The sequence below is a fragment of the Acomys russatus genome, chromosome 19, assembly GCF_903995435.1.
Source record: "Acomys russatus chromosome 19, mAcoRus1.1, whole genome shotgun sequence".
In the NCBI taxonomy this organism is placed as follows: domain Eukaryota; kingdom Metazoa; phylum Chordata; class Mammalia; order Rodentia; family Muridae; genus Acomys; species Acomys russatus.
The window spans coordinates 62,586,287-62,610,775 of NC_067155.1; the positions used below are offsets into that span (position 1 = coordinate 62,586,287).

Sequence of the window (24,489 nt, forward strand, 5' to 3'; positions counted from 1 at the left end):
AAGGTCACCTGCGTGTGCCTAGTCACTCGTTTGAAAAGGCTTGCTGGTACATTTCAGCTTTAAAAAAAAACAAAACCTGTCCGACAAAAGACAGAGAGAGAGAGAGAGAGAGAGAGAGAGAGAGAACGTGCTGGTAATGCAGATACGCAAGCCATGTGAGGACTCCTGCCCGCATGTTTTTTAAATAGACACTGCAGTAGGGACCCTACTGAACTTCCAATCAGACTCTATTGTCCTCCAAACACCTAAGACATCCTTGGGCCAGATGGACAAGGCTTCTTCGCTGGGTGAGGTGTGTGTCTCCCCTGAGCTGGGCACCCCTGAGCTGGGTAGAGGAGGAAAAGACAAAACCCTAGGAATTGATCGTTAATTGAAGGTTAATAGGTTTTGACCGCACTGGAAGGAAGGCTGCTCAGCCTGGGCTGCTGGGAATGCTGGTGGGGGTGGCAGGTGTTTATTGCTCCGTTAGAATAGGCAAAAAAAAAAAAAAAAAAAAGCAAATGATCTCTAACAAGCCGAGGCTGCCCCCCTGCAGACCCAGGCTGGCCTGGCGGCTGAGCTGGGGGACGCAGCTTGATTCACAGTGATTCCGGGTTGCTTGCTCCCACGTCGCTGGCGGCGTGTCAGGCGCCTACACCGTGTAGTCAAGCTCTGCGTTCATCTTGGTGTACATGTCATAGATGGCGTCGATGGTGGCCGTGTAGTTGACCAGGAAGAGGCGGATCTTCTCCAGGCACTCCTCCTCTGTCACGTTCTGCCCCTTAGAGAGCGCCTTTAGGAAGTCAGACTTGTAGGGTGCTGCATACAGGGCTGCCTTGAGGGACAAGAGTGGAGGTAGGCGCAGGGTTAGTGGGGAAGGACCAGGCTAGCGCACTGGGCACCCACGCTGGGCAGGTCTCTCGGCTCATGTTGTTGGAAGGGAAAAGAAAACGAAAGTGCATGTTCCTTGTCCCTTGTAGGGGACAGCAGGACACCAGCTTGGAGTACAGGCAGGCATGAGTGCAAACTGCAGCGTGTTCCTGAGTAAGTTACTTAGCTATATCTACTCAGCCCAGCAAGGTGATACGCTCTTTCAGTGCCAGCACTAAGGAGGCAGAGGCAGGTGGATCTCTGTGAGTTCGAGGCCAGCCTGGTCTACATAGTGAGTTCCAGGTCAGCCAGGGTTACATAGTGAGATGCTGTCTCAAACACACAAAACCACACAACAAACTGATTGGGGAGCTCCACATAGCGTGGGGCACATTGATGCTCAGTGCAGCACCTGGGGCACATTGCTCTGTCCTTACGGGCAACACTTGGCTAAATTCGGGGGTCGGGGGGAGGGTGTGCTTCAGAAGGTAGAGAAACCAAATTCACAGAACCTTACCGTCAGAGGGGAAAGGCCCAGCCAGATAAAACACCCAGACCCTGGCTTGTAGGGTAAAAGGAGTCATTCCTGATGAAAACAGTGATCGCTTTGCAGCCCTGAACCTAAGCCACACGCTGCACATTGTGCAGACTGACTCCTTTTCCCAGAGAACCTGAGGTAGGGCTCATTTCACACCCCTGTGAGGGGTGAGGGGACCGAGACCAGGGAGGCAGGCTCCCGGGTGCTCACCTTTTATTTCTGAGATGGGATCTGACTATGTGGCCCAGGCTGGCTCAGAACCCCTGTGCTCAACACCACCCTAGGAAGAGGTGCAGCCACCAGCCAAGGGACAGTGCTGAACCCGTGGGCCTTAAGATCATGGCGGAGGGCAAAACAGTGCCCACTAGTGGTGCACTCGCAGGCAGCTGGAGAGGTATGCAACAGACCCTGCCATTCCTGAGTGCTTGCAAGGGCTTAGAAGGAAGTCTGTGCTGGGACAGTGGGATGCCCAAGATGACCCCTGGTCCCAAGCACACACAGGGAGAAGGCCCAAAGGTGGAGGTCACACTTCCCGCCCCATTACCTGCTCTTCCTGACTGGACTCAGCCTGCCTTGGGGCCCTTCCTGTCAGAGCCTGGGTTTCCTGGGGATGTCATGATGGCCAGGGTCGCCATGGACATTTGGAAGGTCCCCTCCTAGCTCGTCCATAAGCCTTCCAGCCTGATGGGCCCAGGGCCTCTCAGCTACCCGGGCTGCCACTAAAGCCCTTTTCGGGAGCTGTGGTCACCAGCACCCCAGCATAGGTCACAGTAACCCGAGGGCCACAATCTTTACAGCAGCCATCTCCTTGGGGACTGGGTCTTTCTTCCTGTCTGCATCTCGTGTGAGACGCAGCGAGGCCTGCCCACCATCACCCTGGTTCTTGAGTTTGCAGTTGTGTCAGCTGTGGAACCAACGGGCTGAGGCACCCGCAGGAGCGCTGGGAAGCCCCAGCAGCCCCAGACGGGGTTGGCCGTGGCTGCGTGAGGCGCCTCGGCGCTCTGGCCCCATGGAGCTCACCTTGAAGATTTTCTGCACCAGCCAGCCATGGTACTTTTTCAGTGCCATCTCATAGGCCTTGTTGGCGTTCACTCGGATGAGGTTCGGGTGGTTCTCGTCCCGCTCCCCGTCGCAGATGCTCTGCAGGAACACCTGGATGAAGCGCAGGCCCCTGTGGGTAAAGGGAACAGCAGTCAGGACCACGGCCTGGAGCAGTTGGTGTGCAGGGGAGGACCCACCCACGTGACCTGGGCCTGAGAGCAAGGTGACAACCCAGCTCAGCTCAGGCCTGGGGCAGTGTCTCCCTCAGCAGAGCCTATTCTAGGTCCTTGGGCCTCTTGTGGCTTAAAAGATGAAGCCAGCGGCCAGGCCTGGTGGCGCACGCCTTTAATCCCAGCACTCGGGAGGTAGAGGCTGGAGGATCTCTGTGAGTTCGAGGCCAGCCTGGTCTACAAAGCGAGTCTAGGACAGCCAAGGCTACACAGAGAGATCCTGTCTCAAAAAAACAAACAAACAAGCAAACAAAGGATGAAGCCAGCGTGGCCCTTGAAGGGCTCAAAGGTCAGAGATACGTCAGGCATACCGCCTGCCCAGGCTGTTCTTCTCGGCTTCAGGGTCTTCCCAGATCTGTGCACTGTGCTGCCTGTGGCTGCACCGTGAATCCCACCCAGGGGCTGCACGGGCCAGAGCGGGGGACTTGAACAGAAACCATGCTCACTGCCAGCTCTGTAGTGCAGTTAAGACAACAGGGAAGGTCCCCAGAGGCTCCTGTGTTGAAAGCTTGGTCATTACTGTGGGAGGTGGGGCCTTGCTGGAGGAAGTGGGTCCTTAGCTACTTCCTGTTTCCTGTCAGCCAAATGAGGTGAGTAGCTTCTTCCACACAGTGCTGTTACTAAGATGTCTTGCCTCACAATGAGACTAGAATGAGTGAAGCTGACCAAGGACTGAGCCCTCATAGACCGTGGGCTAACAGGAACCTTTCCTCTCCATCTGGCTGACCGTGCCATAGCCACAGAAGTGTGATACACACAGGCCCATATCCTACTTCCTTCAATCACAAGGGATCAAACCAGGCACCATTAGCTCCTGCCTTCTCTGCCCCTCACAACCTGACTGGATCCCAAGCAGACATCTCTGCTCCCTTCTTGGGGGGAGGGGAGCTGGGCGCAGACCAGGCAGGGCTTTGGCGTGTGCTACTCAGAGCCGGCTCCATCCCACCTCGTCTAAGCTGGAGGCGGCTCCACAGGACCGGTGTTGTCATCACACTCACCTGTGGCAGGCTCCCGAGCCAGCACCGCCTTCCTGGTCACCCACTGGCCCACATGTGACGTAACTATGACCATGCTGCTAGATAAAGGGACTGACGAGGGGGTGTCTCTCAGTGGCAAGGTCAGGCAGTGTGCCGGGGCAGCTCCTAAAGGAGCCCTGCCCTGGTGACCACCAGGCCCCACGTGGGAAATATGTGTTGGGGGCTTGGAGGTGGGTCTCAGGGGTCACAATGTCCTCCTGGGCCCAGTTCCCTAAGATGTCAACAGTGGAGACCCTGAATGGACCACTGAAAAGATTCAAAGCAGGGCAACTGTGCAAACCCAATAGCACCCCTACTGTAGCTCTGTTAAGAGACTCATAATAGCCGGGCAGTGGTAGCACACGCCTATAATCCCAGCAGAGGGAGGTGCATCTTTTTAAGTTACAGGCCAGCCTGGTCTACAGATCAAATTCTAAGTATGACAGCCAGGGCTACACAGAGAAACCCTATCTCAAAAAAGATAAATAAATAAAACATAAATTAAAAAAAAAAAAGGAAGTAGAGAAAGAGACTCCCAATATATGACTCATCCGCCTCTGCACGACACGGCTACTTGTGTACGCAGACGGCCTGGGTTGTGAGTTGGCCTCAGATGACCCGTGACCCCCTCCGTGAGAAGGGGAGACTCTACGCTGTCTGTGAGACTATCAGATACACAGAGAACTGATCACGAGACGCCACATGGCCACAACAAGGAAGTGCCCCCAGGAGTCTGGCCTCAGCCTTGGGAAGCGACGTGGCCCAGCCATGCCCCTAAGGCCCTCCTCACCTTTTCAGCCACAGCAGCGCCAATGTGGCCCCCACTTTGGGCCACTCCGTTCCATACAACCCCTTCTCCACCTCCAGGATGTTTTGCAGGGTCTTGAACTTGGCTGGGTCGGTGTCGTACACGGCTTTGATCTTCTGGAATGGAGCAGAGGTTCGCACATCACAGACCGCCTGCAGACAGCTTCCGCATACCGGACACAGTGTCCCATCCTGTGCCCACCGCCACCCGCCCGCTCAGGGGTACCGGTGCCCCCTGGGACCCTCACACCATTCTCGGAACCCAATCAGCAGATTAGGACACTGAGGCTCAGGGTAGTGACTCATCAAAGGTCAGAGGGGGAGTAATGTGCCAAGGGTCACAGGTTTGGGACAGGGGGAGCAGGCCCTAGCCTGGCTGGCTCCAGAGGCCATGTCTTCTCACTTCTATTGACACTGTCACAGACATCAGTGGGAGGAGTGGACACAGGCAAAAGGGTTCAAAGCTATCCATGCAAAACTGCCCCTGAACCGGCACCAGATCAGTCTGATGAGACTGGCTGAGCCTGAATCCCACCCAGTCACTCCCTAGCTGTGTGACCTTAAGTGAGTCATGCACCACGCTGAGCTTCAGGCTCCTCATCTGTGTGTAAAGAGAGTGACAGCAGAGCCGGGGTTAAGTCCTCTGGGCTAGGGAGAAGGGACCACACAGCGAGACCCAAGCCCTGTGCCACCCTCAGTGTACATGGAGGAGTCATGCTGTGCCACCGTGGACTGGCAGTCTTCTTTTCTTGGGGTGGGATGTCTCATTAGATAGTCCAGTCTAGTTCTGACTTCCCTGAGCGCTGGGATTACAGGACTGCCTGCATGGCGCTGCCTAGCTGCAGTGTGTGTGTGTGTGTGTGTTTGTGTGTGTGTGTGTGTGTGTGCGCATGCATGCATGCATATAAATGTCCATGGAGGCAAGAAGAGGACACCAGATCTCCGGAACTGGAGTTACAAGCAATTTTGAGTTGCCCAGTGTGGGTGCTGGGAATGTGTCAGGCCTCTGAAAGAGCAGTAAGCACCCTTGACCACTGAGCCATCTCAACAGCCCCCCATCTTTATTTTTTAAGACATGGCCCCTCGCTGGCTGGTGGATGACTGTCAGGGACCCACCTCTGTCCAGTCCTCCAGCACCGGGTTATTCTTGTACCACCTAGACCCACTTTTTAGGGTTCTAACTCAGATCTGCATTGTGTAAGACTGAGGCATTTCCCCATCTCTGGAGTTTTGGAGTGTTTGTTTGTTTGGCTGGTTGGTTTTTTGAGACAGGGTTTCTCTATGTAGCCCTGGCTGTCCTGGACTTGCTTTGTAGACCAAGGTTATCTTGAACTCATAGAGACCCCTTGGGATTAAAGGCATGCACTACCACACAATGTTCTGCCCTGCATGTATGCCTGCAGGCCAGAAGAGGGCGCCAGATTTCATTACAGATAGTTGTGAGCCACCATGTGGTTGCTGGGAATTGAACTCATGACCTTTGGAAGAGCAGCCAGTGCTCTTAACCTCTGAGCCGTCTCTCCAGCCCTGGAGTTCTTTTTTGATGTAGGTGGGTGGCAGAGTGTCAGGCCGACTCTGAGAATGTTGGCCCTGCCTGGGAGGGGCTAGGACTCCATGTGCCCTCTTCAGGTCCTCAGGCTGGGGGCTGGGCAAAGGCGGGTTCAGACCCTGGTGGGGTACTTACTGTGATGTTCCCACTGATGTCTGCCTTGATGGGCGTGAACACCGGGGACCCCAGGCAATCTGGGAACAGAATGAGACGAGATTAAAATTTCCAACCAGGGTGGCATTCAGGACACCACAGGCTGTGGAGGACTGTCACCTGCGTGTTTGCATGTTTAGGGGCCAAGGAGAATCATTTATAGGTGTTTGGAAGGTCGTGTTGCCAGGTGAGTTTGGAGGGTGCTGGGCTCTGCAGTGGAGCAGACTGTCACCCCAGAACAGGTCAGAGCCTCTGAGGGCTGGTGCAGTCGCTCTCCCCAGCACGGCAAGAGAGCTCTCTGCAGCAGTGGAAATGCCCCATCTGCATTGTGCTGCCAGTGCCACATGACCTTGGGCTTGCCCCGTGCCCGCCTCACGTTGACAGGGCGGGCTCAGGTGGGCTTGGGCACCGTCCTTCATACAGCGTCAAGTTTCCTATCTTGTGAAGTGGACAACAGGAGCCATCAGAGGGGTGTGACGAACGGTGACGAGTGAACACACATTCTGTGGGTCCCAGCGGAATGGGGCATGGTACATGCAATGACACCTTGGAACGCCCAGCCCGGGAGCAACCTGACCATACTGTCAGAAGGTGAGCTGTGCTCCCGCCTCTTCCCCTAGCTCTGATCCTCTTGGCAGCCAAAGCTGCTTGCAGAGGAGGGGTGCAGGCCTTCAGCGTCACATTCCAGTATGGGCCTCACCCTTGGAGCCTGAGCAAAGTGGTTGTGTTCCTCTGAATCCCTCTCCTCTCCTCTGGGAATTGGGCTTGCTACGTATGAGTCAGCTGAGGACACAAGGACACCACAGCAGGTAGGAAGTGGGTGCCAAGCCCACAGAAGGGAGATGCCACTGACCAGGAGGTGGGCCAGGGCCTTAAGGACTTCACAAATGACCCCTGGGGGAGAGCTTCTGCAGGTAAATTCCAGTGAAGGTGACCAGCACACTGGGCTGGCTGCCTGGAATATTCTTTCACTGGGAAGAGGTGTATGATGGAAGCACCTGGGATGGCACACCTGCAATGACACACCTGGCATGGCACACCTGGGATGGCACACCTGTGATGGCACACCTGCGATGACACACCTGGGATTGCACACCTGGGATGGCACACCTGCGATGACACACCTGGGGCTGCCCACCTGCGATGGAACACCCTAGCGTGGGGTGATGGGTGAGGAACTAGCCTGGTGGTCGTGAGGCCTGCCCAACATTCCTCAGTAGGGCAAGTCACCCTGCCTACATGCTGGTCTTCTCCTCTGTCACCTGGGGGCAAAGCGCTTAGTAGGGTAGGCACAGGAGTCAGCAGTCAGGATTTAAGACTAACCGACTAGAGCTGTATGTGGTGGCGCATGTGTTTAATCCCAGCACCTGGGAGGCAGAGGCAGGCGGATCACTGTGAGTTCGAGACCAACCTGATCTACAAAGTGAGTCCAGGACAGCCAAGGCTACACAGAGAAACCCTGTCTCGAAAAACCAACAAAACAAAATAACAACAAAAAAACCTGACTAGCTCATTAGGCATGAGGCACAGACCTGTAAACCTCACATTTAGGAGGCGGAGGCAGGGACACTGAGTTTGATGCAAGCCTGGGCTACAAAGCAGAACCTCTTTTTATTTATTTATTTATTATGTACACAGTGCTCTGTCTGCATGTACACCTGCAGGCCAGAAAAGGTCATTAGATCACATTATAGATGGTTGTGAGCCACCATGTGGTGGCTGGGAATAGAGCTCAGGTCCTCTGGAAGAGCAGTCAGTGCTCTTAACCTCTGAGCTGTCTCTCCAGCCTAAAGCAGAACCTCTCAAAAGAAAATAAGAAACAATGGTGTGTCTGGGCTGGGCTGGGGGTGCAGCTCAGTGTGGAGCCAGAGTGCTTGCTTAGCACATGTGAGGTCCTTGGTGTGACCCTCAGCACCAGAAAATAAATAAATAGAGGGCCAGAGAGATGGTTCAGTGGTGACCTCGCTGCCAACCCTGGTGACCGGAGCTCAATCCCTAGGACCCACATGGCAGGAGCACAGATTTGTCCTTGACCCACTCACACATGCATGCTCAGACAGATAAATGCAAAAGCCAACTTAAAAATATTTCAGATGTACTTGGTGCCCAGTGATGGGCAAATCCTGACAAATGGCTTTGGTCACTCTATGGCGCCCTATTTCTAGGGTCAGGCTCCATGACCTGGCAAACCTCTCCAAACCTCTGCAGAGTGCAAACCCCACTGTACATCCCACATTTCACTTTTTTTTTTCCCTCAGAGATCTTGCTGTGTAACCCATGGTGATCCTTCCTCAGCTTCCAAACGCTGGGATGACAGGTGTGTGCCACGACAGGCAGCCCACTGAAGTCCCCCACGGAGCCTAAGTGGCTGCCCCTGGTGCAGCAGGCAGTACGCTCTAACCCTCACGAGGCCCAGCAGGCTCCTGGTAGTCCTGAGCCCATCGTGCCTGGCTGTGCACCTGTGAGCTGGGTGAACGGACTGTGGGAACTGGTCTTCCAAGGAAGGCTCTTCTCCCACACTTACCTGCACGTGCGTGTGAGGGCCGGCAGTGTCTTTCCTGGTCGCCCTCCTTAGGTCTCTCAATGAACCCAGCGCTCACTGGACAAGCATCAAGCTCCAGGGGTCCTGCAGTCTCTATACCCCTCCCCGCCCCACTGGTCAGCCCTGGTGTTGTTTTGCCCACTTGGGTACCAGGTATACAGACTCAGTCTCATGATGGCACAGCGGGTATTTTACCCACACCGCCATGCCCCTGCCCCTTTGTCTACACTCTTTAGTGTAGCTCGGTGACCCGCAAGTGCTAGTTTTAAGCAGCCACCCACCCAGCTGGCCAAGATGGCAGAGTCAGTGAAGCGACTTGGCCTTCAGTTTCTCTCCCTATAAAGTGAGATTCCAAGCCGGGCGTGGTGGCGCACACCTTTAATCCCAGCACTCGGGAGGCAGAGGCAGATCGCTGTGAGTTCGAGGGCAGCCTGGTCAACAAAGCGTGTCCAGGACAGCCAAGGCTACACAGGAGAAACTGTTTCAAAAAACTGAAGAGGGAAAAAAGTGAGACTCCGAGGACAGTGCAGGGCGGGGCTACTGTCACACAGCTTGTACACGTGGGGGACATACGGGCTGAATGCACAGCAGCGTGAGTGATCGTCAACTACAGGCTTCAAAGGAAAATGCGGGAAGCTGGGCTGGATGGCAGCGCGGGCTGCCGCAGGCTAATGCAGGACTCTGTCTCACCGCTGACTGGAAACAGCCAATGGTATCGCGCTGCGCATGCGCCTTGGCAGCAGTAGAAAAGCTATTGTTTCCCATTGCCCTGACAGTGCCTGTCGAGGGTCACAGAGCCGCTGTGTGGGCAGCTGGCACTGGCCCCACAGCAGCCGCCATTGTGTGTGTGGCTGGTGGCTGCTGCCCAGGCCAGGGCACCCATTGTGCTGTGGGGGGAAGGGCGTGGCAGATGGAGGCCGATGCAGGGACTGTAGGCTCCATGAGGTATTTTAAGAAAGGGAGCAGGCTTGGTGTGGGGGTGCACCCCTACCACCCCGGCATTCTGGAGCCTGATGATGCAGGAGGGTTATGATTTCTAGCAAGCCTGAGCTATACAGTAAGACTCTGCCCCAAAAAGAAGGGAGGAGAGCGTCAGGCGAGCGTGAACCCAGATGGGTGGGCAGCAAAGGCCTGGTGGGCACCTGAGGTTAGTCAGTCTACCTGTCACATTGGAGGCAGCTGGCTCTGCGTGTGAACCGTGACGCTGACTTTGATAAGTGACTTAGGAACGATGACCATGGGCCCTTCGCTTCCTACAGCCCAGAGGTGCCGCACAGAGGGAAGGGAAGAGCGCCACGTGCCGTGGGCTGGGTGCTGCCTCCCGTGGCTGGCGTGGAGGCCACAGGTACACCCAAGGTGGACAGCAGGGCCGAGGTAAGCCATGTTAGCTTTCTAGAGTGTATCTGTTGCTGTGAACTCAGAACAGTGCTGGGGCAGGAACCCGAGCTCATGGTGGCCTTTCTCATAGTTAAACCCGTGCTGGCCCCCACCCAGGGCAGAGCTCAACCTGTTCCCACTGCCGGGCCAGCCGGACTGCTCCTCCAGATTCAGCAAACCACCTTTCTTGTTTGACTAGTTTTGCAGTTCCCCCAGACTTGTTTTGCCTTCCTTAGCTGTCATCAACCCACCCGCCGCCTGGGGGGAGAGAGGGCATTTGGGGAGCTTTCTACTTTGTTCTGTAGCCCCCAGAAGGAAGGGAGCTGCCTTTAAAAACAGGAAGGCCCGCCCTGCCACCACCTCCTGTCATCGCATTGCCAGCCTCAACAGGCAGGCTGCATACAGGAAGGCTCTGGTTTTTTAGAACAGTAGTGGGGTGCCTCTTATGCCTAGTAAGTCCCCCACCCACCCCCACCAAGCCAGAGAAGCATAAAAAAGGTCAAGGAATCTGATTATAAAAGCCAAGAACTTCTTATAAGAGGCTATCAACAAAGTGGGAGAAGAGAAAATGAAGGCCGCATATAACCCCAGATACAAAGAGTATTTACGGAACAACAAGAAGCCGGTCTCTAGGTCTTCAGAATGAGTGACTCACAGGTGAGACAAGACCATGGTGCTAAATCTCAACGATAAAGAAGAAAAGCCAACCGAACAGAGCTCTTCCCATCAGCCCCGGCCTCAGCCATCCTGACAGCATGGGTTAAGATGGAGCATAGCAGCTGGCGATGGTCAGCGGGTGCTGCCCTTCCAGAGGACCTGAGTTCCGTCCTCAGCACTCCTATCAGGATGCCAGCATCAGAGGATCTGATGCCCTCTGTGGGCACCCCCGCGCACACGGTGTATTCAGACACACACCTTAGAAAAACAAACTCATAAATTGAACACTAACGTTCCTGCTTCTTCTTCTTCTTCTTTTTTTTTTGGTTTTTCGAGACAAGGTTTCTCTGTGTAGCTTTGGCCATCCTAGACTCACTTTGTAGACCAGTCCGGCCTCAAACTCACAGCGATCCCCCTGCTTCTGCCTCCCAAGTGCTGGGATTAAAGGTGTGCGCCACCACGCCCGGTTTACGTTCCTGCTTCTCCAGAGCAAGCCACTTGTAACTTTCTAAATGGGGTCATGATGAAATATATAAAGGGGTGGCCTGGTGATGTCATGGGCTCCCTCAAACCTTCACCACAGGACACTATGTTGAACGACTTTAGCTTTGGGATATCTTTGTTAAAAGCACTTGGGTCGTTGGTGGCCATTTTTTCCTTCTTTTCTAGCCGATCCAGGAGTTACTAGAAAAACACACAGCAAATAGCCAACTTCCAAAACTACCAGCAGAACAGAAGCAAGTGGGTGCGGGGAGAGGGACAACTGTGCCTGGACAGGGGCCACCTATGGCCTCCTGCCTGAATCTCTGCCACAGCCCAGATGGCTGACACTGCCCAGAAAGCAGAATTGTGCCCCAGCCAGCTTGTCACTACATGCCATCCATAAACCCTCATTTCCTCCTTTTCTGCCTTCAGCGTAGTTGAAGAACACAGGTCATTGTATGCAACAAGGCCACAGCCCAGCCGGAGTGTGCTGAGTGTCTGGGCGGGGCTTGCCAAGCATGTGCAGGTCCTGACTCTGTCACAGTGTAGTGTGCAGCATCGCAGCGTGGTATTGGCTGCATCAGCCATAAACTTCGCACTTGGGAGGCTGAGGCAGGAAAACCTGAACTCTCTCCACTCCACCTGCCCGGCACTCGGCTTTGTCACAGCAAGATGCTCCCAACGTCCCATTTTGAAGAAAAAAAAAAAGTAAGAAATTAGCCATGTCCTGGTCCATCCCCTCACTTCCTCTAAGAAATAACTTTCATTTAAGAACAAAGTGTCATCCCAGTTCTCAGAGGCCAAGGGCACGAAGATGTAGGGTCGGAGGCCAGCCTGTGTCACATGACCAGCCCCATCACAGGCAAATGAGCGAACACTTGAAGACCCAGGATGCTCTCAGCTTTTGAGGAGACACACCTACTTCAATCCCTGAGCCCTTGTTTCCAGGGAGTGGTCACTATGTGGCAAGACACACTGTGTGGTGTGGGGAAGCTCTGTTGCAAACATTTTTCATAACCAGATAGTAAAATCTGTGAGACACTCCTGGCAGTTTAACTTTACAGGTCCTGAGTTACGAGATCAGAATGTGAGGCTCTCAAATTACAGGTGAGGGAGATGGATATTTTATTAATTGGGGAGGGTGGGGTGTCCAGGCTCAGGTCCAGGCTAAGGGTAAGAACACTGAGGATACCCACGGTCTAAAGCTGGCTCTACAAAAACCAACCCAGACCCTTAGGCAGCCATGCTCCGCTTGGTCTACAAAGCGAGTCCAGGACAACCAGAGCTGTTACACAGAGAAGCCCTGCCTCAAAACAACACCAACAACTCCGTGCTGCATATGCACACCATCTGCCCATAGCTGCCCTCTTGGATAACGGCCAGCCTTGAGGCCAGGTGTCATAATGCACATCTTTAGTCTCTGGGCACTCAGGAGGCAGGGGCAGGGGCGGGGCCGAGGCAGGAGGATTTTTGTGAGTTTGAGGCTATTCCTAGTGAGTTCCAAGCCAGCCAGAGTATATAGTGAGATTCTGTCAAAAAAAAAAAAAAAAAACCACCACACCCACACACCCACACAAAATAAAACAAACAAAAAAACCCACAAAGAAACAACAACAAAAACAAAAAAAGTCAGCCTCAAGTTGCAAGTACGATTGGGAAAATCAGCTCTGACTTGCTGTATGAATGGGGAGAAATTAGCTAACGTCTGAGCGACACTTGCCTTGTTGGTAGACCGAGGGTAACGCCGACAGAGAGGCTGCGGGCGAGGCCTAAGTGAGGGGCTCAGCACAATTCCTGGCACCTCAATAACAAGGCTTATGTTTATTAACCCTCATCATCCTCATCTTTCCTACAGGCAGGGCTTTCCTTAGAGAGGGAATCCAGGTTGTTGGGAAGCAGAAGGCTGGGGCTGTGTGTGGTGGAGCCCCTGCCTAGGAGGCACAGCACAGTAAGGACTGAAGACAGCACCGAAGGGAGGGGGCGGGGGAGGAGAAAGACTGACACCAAGAGATAAAGCCGGCAGAAGTTACCTGGGCATGACTTTAAAAGGGGGCCTGGGTGGGAGTCAAGAGAGTTGTGTGGAGCAAGTGCACACAGGACACTTGGGGGTGTGGGGCGGCCAGACTGCTGGCCTCTCTGCAGGCCCTGAAAAGAGCGCAGTTAGCCACACTGTAACAACAAGGGGAAATGTAACAGAGGCAGGGAGACTCACAAAGCCATTTACAAACCAGAAACAATGAAACCTAAGACCAGAGCCTGCTCTTCTCCCTGACAAGCTGTAACACTGTCATTCGTCACACCCAGCTTCCACTCCCCAGCCACGGGGCAGCCCAGAAGAGGACTTGCATGAGAACTCGGCTGTCTCTGAAGATGTCCGCCTGTCCGCCCCTTCCAGGGTTCCATCTGCCTCAGGGTCCTCTTTAAGGAATGCCAGAGTCCCCTTGCTTCTTCATAAGGGTTAGAAATGAGTTTGCACCCACTCCCACGCTCGCCCCCGAGAGCCATCTTACGGGGGTCAGGCTAGCTGTGATGGGGCGGACATGGGTTTCACAAGGTCCTGGGCCAGAAGATCTTCCATCTCTTAGCTGCTTATCCTCTGCAAAGAGTGCTGCCCGGGGTCAGGCCACAGGAGCGCCTGACTTCCATCCCTAACAGACTCCCAGCGCCGTGCCTCATCCCTCTGCAGACCAGGTGAGGAGCTGCTGGTGTCTGTACGCCCAGACACACACTTAGGCATTTCCTTTTCTCTCCTGCTCTCACCCTAACAGAGGCCAGGCAGGCTCCAGGCAGGGACCTCAGAGCTGGATGCGCTGAATGGAAGAAGACCCGCAGGCCATCTCAGGAGGCCGGAGTGAGCAAGAGGATGGCCCCGGGAGCCCAGACCCACTCCAGGTGGCCCTCAGCTGCACTGGAGTGATTCTCATACTAAAGCAGCCAGCAGCTGGCCATGGGCCCTGGCAGGCAGTCACCAAGGCTCGGCAATGCCTTCTCCCTGGCAGAGCCGTTCCCCGGGGCTGTCCTGTGTGCACTCTGGCAGCCTCTCTCACCCATGCAGAGGTCGAGTGTCTGTCTCTAGACATTAAGCGCCGTCATCATCTTTTGAGGTCACCTCCTGGGGTTCCAGGTGGCAGGTATATGCACTCAGACCTGGGAGGCCCCAGCTGGGTGCTGTCCATGTTTCTTTCCACACACTTGTCGAGGGTATTCAGGGCATAAGTATGGCAGGAAACTAGTCAGACTCAAAGTCACCGCTCCCCTCTGCACCTCCAAGGCAGCCATCCTACAGACTGGCAGTTGGTCACAGACCCAAGGAACTCAGCTGGGACAGCCAGCACTGGGCAGGGCTCAACACACATCTGCAAATGCCTCCCTCTGCGGTTGAACAAACTAGGGGCTAGAGAAATGGTTCAGAGGTTAAGGGCACTGACTGCTCCTCCAGAGGTCCTGAGTTCAATTCCCAGCAACCACATGGTGTCTGACAACCATCTGTAATGTGATCTGACGCCTTCTTCTGGCCTGCAGGTGTACATGCAAGCAGAGCAATGTAAACATAATAATAAATCTTTTTTTAAAAAAAAAGTTGAACAAACTTGGACAGAAAGGATCTCTTTGGCTCAGTGTCCCCTCAGGGCAGGTCTTCTGAGTGTGTCCCCTTACCCCAGTACAGTCTAGGTCCCCTGCTTTGCATCTACAGTCCAGCTTTCAGCATTCTACCACAAGGATTGTCACCAGCCCAGCCTGCTGGAGCAGTCGGGGAGCACAGTCACACTTTCCTCTCTAGGAAGAGTCAAGACTGAACAACCCCCAACAGACTTGTACTCCTGTAAGACAAAGCACCACAGCAGGGCTGCAGCCTGGTCCTCAGCCCCAAGGGCCTGATGCACTAGGGAGTGTCTTCGGGACCGTGGAGCAGGAGGCACTCCCCATGTGGATGGCCTGTGCATCCCGATTAGAGGAAGCACTGCCCTGGTTGGGGCTCCCCAAGCCAACGGTTCCTGCACCCAAGTCACTCTAACTTGGCAGGAGAGCGGTTAATAGAGGGACGCCCACACATCTGCCCTGCAGCTCCCAGGCCACTTTCCATGTGGCAAAGTCATCATCATGCCAGCTTTGTCGGGGGCCCAGTGGGCTGTTTCCACAGGGGGCTCATCTCCTGAAGAGGAAGCCGGGAGCACTGAGGAGTCCAGAAGCCTGAATTTTGGTCTGGCTAGATACGTGTGTGTATGTCGTGTGTGTATGTATGAGTGTTTGTGTGTGTGTATGTGTGTGTGTGTGTGTGTGTGTGTGTGGAGAGAGCGTGTGAGAGAGAGAGAGAGAGAGAGAGAGAGAGGAGAGAGAGAGGAGGAGAGTGAGAGAGCGAGAGAGAGAGAGGAGAGAGGAGGAGAGAGATGAGGAGAGAGGAGAGCGAGGAGGAGAGGAGAGAGAGAGAGAGAGAGAGAGAGAGAGAGAGAGAGAGAGAGAGAGAGAGAGAGAGAGACCCAGGAAAGCTTTATAATGTCTCTGGCCTCAGTTTCTTTGATTGCAAGAAGCTGATGATTTTGTGATTCTAAACTGCCACTTCTACCTCCCTGCAACGAAGCAAGCATTAAATCAAAAAAGACAGAGAAAAGAGACTTTCTGGACTCATTTTTAGGAATATTTAATAAGTGCCAGGCACCTGCATGGCCAGATTCTAAGGACCTTGATTTAGTTGTGCTAAGAGTCACAGATGAAGAAAACACATCCGCAGACTAGAACCTCAAGAAGTGAGAGGCAGAAATTGTTGCTTTAGGCTCCTCCAGCCCTGGCTCTTTCCTTAGATAAGGACAGTAAATAGGTGCCACCTTGTGGGCCAACTTTAATGGACCAAGAGCGGCTGTTTTGGGGAAGGCGATGAGGCTGTGTAAGCTCAGGCGGGGACACAGAACTGTGACTGATTAATAATGTCTTCCACAGGTGCAGGATGGGCAGGGCTATGTCTTCTGACTTAGTCAAGCATTTTAACTAATAATGTATTTATTTATTTATTTGTTTATTTATAGACAGGGTTTCTCTGTGTAGCCATGGCTGTCCTGGACTAGCTTTGAATACCAGGCTGGCCTTGAACTCACACTGATCTGACTACCTCTGTCTCCTGAGTGCTGGGATTAAAGCCTCCCCCGACACACACATACACACACACACACATTTTAATATGAAAAGAAAACCTAAGCATTTTCAGCAAGAACCTAGGAAAAGAATGGAAAAGGGGAAAACACAAACCAAAACCAAAACAAGCAAGTAACCCTCCTCCCCTTCCCCCAAAAATGTCCACTTTCTGGAGGCTGAGGCAGGGGCACCACAAGTTCAAGGCAGACTGGACTACAGAGAAAGGTCTTCAAAATACTAAAAAGTACATAAAGGAAAAGGAGTCCTGGGCACTGAAGTTGCTCAGAACCACAGACCCCAATAGGCTGTGGGAGCCTCAGAGAGGAGAAAAGACTTCTGGGTGGAGTTACCACTAAACCAATTCCTTAAGGACCTATGGACTCCGGCCAGACAAAAGGAAGGAGGTGTGTGGGCGTGTGAGCCTGGTGGTATACAGAGAGAAGAGAAAGGGCTGACACCAGAAACACCCTGGGGATTGCGGCAAGATGCCGGCTGTGGGGCTGGGAGTCATTCTGCAAGTTGCAAGTCGGCAGCACAGATTTCAGGCCTGGGCAACCGGGAACCAGGGAGGCTTCGAGCCATGGAGGGACATCATGGCGCGGCCTCCCGGACGGACGCTAGGGCGGCTGCATACCTGATCTAGAATATCAACAGCAGGAGCCACAGGTCAGCGCCGACACCGATCAGTTGGTAAGATCCAGTTACAGGATCAGGGGAGAGAAAGGAGATGGGTCAAGGAACAGCCTCTCAGTGGGAGAACTCAGGCTGGAGAGATAAGAGGGGGGACAGTCCCCAAAGGGCAGCAGGCTGGCATGTGGCCTGCACCCGTAGAACAGGCAGCGTGGGTGCTGAGCGAGCCCAGCCGCCCCGCCGGGCCCAGGCCACACCTGAGGAGTTAGGGAAGGTGGTTGTTCCAACAGGTCCAGGCCTTCCCACCCTTGGATCCAGCAAGTTCACTTTTAAAACTGAGAAACACCCAAAGAATTATTCAGAGATACACACCTGGACATGTTGGCAGCAGTCCTGGCTACCGCAGTGACAAGTTAAGAGGCCATGTGGGTGTCCATGGGGGTGCTAAATTGTGACCACATTGAGGCATTAGAATCCTAAGCCATAGGTTATGACAAGTGACATAGGAAGACAGCCTCCCTATGCAGTTAGATGGAAATAGATATAGAAAGGCGAGTCTAGGAGGAAAATATTCTCAAGTGACAGCAGAGGGTTGCTCTTTAAAAGTCCTACCTACTCCAAAACCTTGTGAGGTACCAGCAGTTTGGAAGCTGAGGCAGGAGAATTATGTTTGAGACCAGCACAGTGAGCTCCAGGACAGAGTGAAATCCTACCTCAGGGGGAAAAAAGAAAGAAGGAAAGCAAAAAACAAACAGCCAGGCACCAGTGGTGCACACCTGTGATCCCAGCACTCTGGGAGTCCGAGGCCAGCGGATCCCTGGGAGTCCGAGGCCAGCCTGGTCTACAAAGCAAGTCCAGGACAGCCAAGGCTACACAGAAAAAAAACTTGTCTCAAACAAAATAGATAACAAAACCAAAAGGCGGGCTGGAGAAATGGCTCGGTGGTTAAGAGCGCCGCCTGCTCTTCCAGGTCCTGAGTTCAATTCCCAGCAACCACATGGTGGCTCACAACCATCTATAAGGTGATCTGATGCCCTCTTCTGCAGATAAAGCACTCATATGCAATAAATAAAATAAATAAATCTTTAAAAAAAAAACCAAAAAAACCAAAAGGCAAACAAACCCTAAAATGATAAGTTTCTGAAACCATGTATGGTGGTGCCTGCCTGTAACTCCAACAGCTCAGAAACTGTGGCCCGTGCTACATAGAGAACCCCAGGCCAGCCTGAGCTATAAAACCCCGGTTTCAAAACAAATAATGTCTGTGAAAGAATTAAGTGAGCTAGTTAACCTGTACTAGGTCCTTAGTTCCTAGCAGGTGCTCAGTAAATGGTGGCAGTCATTTGGTGCTGCTCTGCTTTCAGAACCTGTTCCCACAATGCCTCTCACACACCTTGTGGCTGTCACTCCAGTTCAGGGCCACACACACTGTGCTCAGCTCATCCAAGTGATTGAGGACACCCCAAAGATCTAGACCAAGTCCCCACCTTACAGCTGACAGTGGGTCTCCAAGGCCAGGGTGAGAGAACCCTCCTGAAGCCTGCATCCACAGAAGAAAGCTCCACCCAGGAAAAGCACTTTTCTAGCAGTGCCAAGAATGACCCTTTTTGGGTGAACAGTGGATGGCTCTGGTGCGACCTGTGCCAGTTAACCCTTCCCAGGCCAACCCCACTGAAGCTTCTGTCTAAATGGTGCCTCTGTCCACTGCTGTGACACCCCACAGGCCAGGATGACAGCAAAGACAAGGGTCCTTTGAGAACAGGAGCAGGGAGGGAGGGGCAGTCCTCTACCCTGGCTCCAGATGCCTCTTCCCAGCTCCTCACAAAGCAGCTTAGACCCACAAGGGGTGCCCCCAAGTGCGGAGCTGACATGCATCGCTTCCGTGGAACCACTGACAAGGCTTCGGCATGCTCTGTGCTGGGGCTGTCCTGTGTCTTGAGGGGCGTCTAACAAGTACCGGATAGCACCCTCTAGCACTCAGCACTACTCCTTCACCTACCAGGAACAAAACCAGCTCCACACACCAGCAGACGCACCCTAAGGAACAAAACTGCCCTCACTTGAGAACCACTGGCTCGAGTAGATTTTGAACCCAGGAGTGCCTGGCCAAGGGGGACACAAACACAGTGTTGTCAGGGCTGGCACAATGGCTCAGCAGGTAAAGGAGCTCCCTGTGAAACGCCATGACTTGAATTTGATCCCCAGAAATCCATATGCTGCAAGGTAAGCAATGACTGACTTCGGAAAACTATCCTCCAGCCCCTGGTGCGCAAACACAAATAAATAAACATATTTAAAAAACAAAAACAATATAATGCTGTCATAAAAATCAAAGCTAAAGACAGCAGCTTCCTCTGGGAGACGCAATCTTATCTCCAGCTGAGATAAAGATGAAAAGTGGGTCTTACCCAAGCCAGGGGACCTGGGCACAGCAGAGGCTGCGGAACCCTGAGACCCTGCTCCACGCTGGAGCCTCAAACACACAAGTGCATTCAGGGTTAGGGTTAATACAGGTTAGACATCTGAGGAAAGGGCCCAAAATTAAGAGTCAAGAACTTCATACATAATTTCCTTTCCACAGCTAACATCTGCTCTTCACACGCCCTCACGAAGTCCCCAGAACCAGCTGACACTAGCACGGATGGGGACTCTCGGGGTCAGGAGGAAAACTGGTGTAGATCTACATGGCCACACACCCACTGTCCCCACAACCGCTAATCATCTCCAGGGGCCAAGCAAGCAGATGTGCGAGTACTAAACCTCAGGCTAAGGGGACCTCAAGCTTCTGTCCAAGTGTGGGGTTTCAACTGGACTCTACCCTGGGGGCTGGTGTCGTCTGGCAAAGTCACCAAGTGAGCTGACAGGGTAGGGCGCTGGGAGCGGCCTCACAAAGAAGAGTGCAAGGCTCAGGTAGCACCTGTTGTGGACAGCAAGGCAAAGGGCAGGGCAGGAGGCATTGGTTTTCCTACCACTTTCCAACAAGGCCTGGGCTGGAGGAGGGGAGCAGAGAGAGGATCTGAAACTGGCTTGGGGAGCCATTCCAGCGCTCCTAGGAGCCTCCTCAACGTTGACATACGGAAGACAGGACTTTCTCCTTTCCAGCCCCAAGTGAGGCAGGGGGTTCGCGCTAAGCACCCTACCGCTGACATCACCCCCACAATCCAGCCCCGTTCTCCTGACTCCTTTCCTAGATGGAGGAAACCTTTTCATGACTTCCTCTAAAAAAAACAAAACAAAACAAAAAACAAACAAACAAAAAAGCAACAACAACAAAACGGCCCTTGAGTCCGTAGAGGTGGGGTTGGTCTTTGATCTGGGGTGGAAAGGGGCCGGGGAAGGGAGGGGTCATTCGGTCTAAGGGGTGGGGGAGAATTGAGAACCTGAAAGGGACGGAAAATCGAAGGCGGGGATGAAGGCGATCGGCGGGGGCGGAGGGCTGGTGTGCAGCACGCCCACGGTGCAATAGTAAGCGACGTTTGGGTGCAGTGAGCGAGAGGGAGCAAAGGCTGAGATGCACCTGAGGGAAGAGAAGCGGGCGGAGAGAGCTGGGTAGGTGGCGAGGGCTGACGGCGCCAGGGACTCACCGAAGAAGGGCGGCAGATGGGCCACCGCCTCCAGGAAGGGCCCGGTCTCGATCTGCCGGTCTGCGGGCAGCGGCTTGAGCAGGTGCTCGGCCAGCAGCGCCATTTCGGGGTCGAGGCCCTTGGTAATGCCCCAGCCCGCGCCGAGGGCGTCCGCGCCCGGGCTGTCGCCGCCCGCCGCCTCCCGGGACACCAGCGTCGCCACTTCCGCCCGCGCCACTCAGCGAGCGCCGAGCGCCGCCCGCAGGCCGGGGCCATGGAGCACTCGGCCCCGCCCCCTCCGAGGCTCTACCAATGGGCGCCCACCGCCGCGCCCTCTGGACCAATGGGAGCCAGCCTCTCCCCCCGCCGCCGCGCCATTGGTCTGGGGGCGGGGCTTAGCGGAAGCGCGGGCGGTGGGCACCAGGTGAGCCGCGCCCAGGTGGGCACGTAGCAGGGTCTGTTAGTCACCAGCCTTCTCAGCCCCCAACCTGGGGTCCCGGCCCGATTACAGTCCCCAGATTCGCGCCTCCCACAGCCTGCACGCCAGTTCACCTCAGCCACAATTAAGCCTAGCTGCTGTGCCCTAAAACCCAGAGCTCAGGGTACCCCAAATTCCCAGAGAGCCTGGTACTCGCCCACTCTGAATATTCAAGGGTCCTACTCTGCTGGTGGTGCTGCGCACTGTGCTGGGCACCGAGGATAAAGTGACTCTGTAGACAAGTCCCTGTCCTGGAGCCAACAGTCTAGTCGGGACTCCATGCAGGACAACACCCAAATAGACAGTTTCAGACGCTGATTTGTGAGTGAAGGAAAATAAAGCAGGTTAAGGTTGTAGCTCCCCTGGCCCCGGGTTGCACCCTGGCACCGCATAAACCAGATATGGTGGTGCGTGCCCGCAACCGCAGCACCCGGGAAGTGGAAGCCAGAACGTTCCAGGCCAGTCTGGGCTGGAGAGCTTGTCCCTAGGCTGAGGTGAGTGAGACTGAGCTGAAAGCTGGAGGGATGGAAGTGCTTGAGCAAAGCGTTAAATTGAGGGAGATAACTGCCGCGTGCAAGGGACCAGACAGTTGTGAGTGGCCAGGGAAGGGATTGGGCTGGGAGCGGAGATCCGGGAGGCCAGCAGGGGCTGGGGAGTAGTAAAAACTTTTGTGGTTCACTATAAGGGTGATCAGCAATGACTAGTGCCAGAAACGCATATGCTAAACCTTGTTAAATGATTTTAATGTAACCTTTCAGGGGCACGTGGCAGACAGATTGATCCAAACTACAGGCATGACCCCTGGCAGAACCAGGAGGTCACGGGAGGGGAGAGACAGGACCAGTCATTATCGCTTCCTCCTGGAGATTATGGCATGTTCTGGCAGGTTAGATCTACTGATAGGAGCCCAAGCCACCAACTTCAGCTAGTTCCCACCCCACCCAGCCTCACTGCCTCCGCCGTCCCAAGATACAATCTTCCTAAAGCTGCAACAGCATCCCTAGGGCCCAGCTCTGCCAGAACCCCACCCATCTTGACTGGTCCGCCTCCATGAATCCCAGAGAGATCCCAGCCTGCATGGGGTCTCTGGCATCAGCGTGCATCCTGTTTTCTCAGCCTGCTCATCCCAGCCAAGCCATTCCCACTTGGCACAGAAAGCTGATCTCTAAGATAATGGCTTCACGCCCTGAGGAAGACCCTCCGTGTGGGTTTGTAGTGTGTCTTCAAAATTACCTGTCTGTCTATGCACCCACTCCTCTCTCCCTACGCCCATCCGTCTACACATCCGTCCCTCTCGACCTCCATCCATTTGTCCATCTGCCCGTCTTCCTACTGGCCCATCCAACTCATTTGAAAGTGTTTGCCCTCAGTTGACTCTTCCCACAGCTCTTGATGGCGACGACTGGCAAGGGGGTGTCGTGGGCTGTGTGTGTGTGGTGCTGAGGATTTGGGCTGCGACTGGAAAGTTGAGGGTCACACAGTTGGTCTGAAGGACACAGTTTTTGTCCTTGGGTTGTTAATTTTTCACATCCCACAAAACAAGCCTAAAACCTAGATTTGTAGGTTTAAAAAAAAATCACATTTTACATATTGCTACTAAATCATGGTATTTTAAAAATTACATAAGCCACACAACAATTTCAGCCTTTTTTATCCTTTTATTTCCTATTTTCTTTTCCTTTCCCTTTTATTTTTATTTATTTTGAGACAGTTTTTCTGTGTAGCCTTGTCTGTACTGGAACTCACTCTATAGAACAGGCTGGCCTTGAGCTCGCAGGGATCTGCCTCCCCAAGTGCTGGGAATAAAGGCTCTAGCACCAAGCCTGGCTTATTTTTATTTTTACTTTTCTTGATCAACTATGTAGCTCAGGCTGGCTTCAAACTCCAGGAAAATCTTGTTCTTTTGTTTTTGATTTTTTAATTATTTAAAATTTTTTTTTATAATTTCCCACACAGTTTAAATATATATATATACACGAAACCCCAAAACCCCACAATCTTAAATTCTCAAAAATGTTGCAAGTCCCATACAAATAACTTGTCATTGAAATCATCCTAATTACTTCGATGTGCCTTTTCTCCAAAGATGTTCCCCAGAACCGCGGTTTACCACAGACAGAAAACTAACACCGTTCAGCAGTCCAGTCTGCCTTTTGTGTGGGGGGCCCATTAGGATCATGTGTTTCGTGCAGTTCAGTTGTCCTGCCTTTCCTAGGCTCCCGTGACTGGCACTTTTGAAGAGGGCTTGTCTGATGATCTCTATTCAGGTCACAGCTTCTGTGTCTCACAATACGACGGCAGCATGCTGTGTCCCCTCGTTGTACCCTGCAGGCGACACATGTGATTTTAATGGTCCTATAATGAAGTTGCTGGCTTTCTGTTTTCTTTTGTTTTTGATGTGGTCTCCCCATGTGGATCAGGCTGACCTCAGACCCACAGAGATGCGCCTGCTTCTGCCTTCTGAGTGCTGCAGTTACAGGCATGCACCACCACAAGGGGCCCAGACCCTAGTTTCATCATTTGAGAAAGGCCCCTTCCACTTGGCTCCTCTATTAAGCATAATGGCAAATTGTTAACTTTCTGAAAAGTAGCAAATACCTTAGAGTCGGGATCTCTGTGCTCATTGCCCACAGTGCACACCTGAGACTGCACAGGTGGTAACCAGTCGCTGCTGTGACCTGATTGGGTGGTCTGTGACAGCCCTTCCAGCTGGCCTCTGGCCAACAAGTCCCCACCGTGGATAAAGCAGCTCCTCCCTCTCTTGCACAAGAGTCCAGGCTTAATATCTCATCCCGCCACAGGGCCCTGGCTCCCTTCAGCCCTGTGCTGTATTCAGAGACCAAGATCGGGGGTGTGCCAATGGCTGTTGCCATGACTCTGCAGCTGGATCCTCTCAGAGGAGTTTTGAACCACATCGGCATCTGTAGCTGCTGCCTCTGTGGGCGGCTGTCTGAGGGCTGGACTCAGGTAGATCTAGTCCCAGTTGAAGTCTTTTTTTTTTTTTTTAAAGATTTATTTATTATGTATACAATGCACATTAGATCACATTATACATGGTTGTGAGCCACCATGTGGTTGCTGGGAATTGAACTCATGACCTCTGGAAGAGCAGCCAGTGCTCTTAACCGCTGAGCCATCTCTCCAGCCACGCACCCCCCCCCCCCAGTTTGAAGTCTTGCCTCTGACCTTCCAGAAGGTGCACCTAGCCCTTTCCGGGGCCCTCAGTGCTTCCGCTGGTCTGTGGGTTTGAGCATGCTCCTCCTGTTGCCTCTACCCCAACCTAAGATGCCTCATGCGGCAGCTCCAGGAGGAGAGCCCTTTTCTCTCTGAGGGCCCCCGTTTTCACACTGGGCCACCTCCACCCATGCAGACACCTTTCTTATCCCCGTCAGTCACCGAGACCCCCCTCTTTTGAGCAGCGGGTACCCTCTTTTTTTTTTCCATTTTTT

General features: G+C 53.6%; 1 protein-coding gene across 1 annotated transcript; it reads right to left on the minus strand.

Annotated features, from left to right (window-relative positions):
* Positions 1–469: 469 nt before the first annotated feature.
* Gltp (glycolipid transfer protein) lies at positions 470–20,765 on the minus strand. The gene is made up of 5 exons (XM_051161714.1): positions 20,584–20,765; positions 6,166–6,224; positions 4,465–4,598; positions 2,408–2,558; positions 470–814 (listed from the first exon to the last, which is right to left on the minus strand). Exons 1-5 carry the CDS (start codon positions 20,684–20,686, stop codon positions 632–634), a joined length of 630 nt encoding a protein of 209 aa, XP_051017671.1. The 5' UTR covers positions 20,687–20,765; the 3' UTR covers positions 470–631.
* Positions 20,766–24,489: the final 3,724 nt, after the last annotated feature.

Excerpts from the sequence above, each read along its gene's own strand:
- Gltp (XM_051161714.1), bottom strand. The coding sequence starts at position 20,686 with ATGGCGCTGCTGGCCGAGCACCTGCTCAAGCCGCTGCCCGCAGACCGG. Across the intron at positions 6,225-20,583 it reads CCATCTGCCGCCCTTCTTCG|ATTGCCTGGGGTCCCCGGTG; the intron begins GTGAGTCCCTGG and ends TTCTGTTCCCAG. Across the intron at positions 2,559-4,464 it reads GCGCTGCTGTGGCTGAAAAG|GGGCCTGCGCTTCATCCAGG; the intron begins GTGAGGAGGGCC and ends CTTTACCCACAG.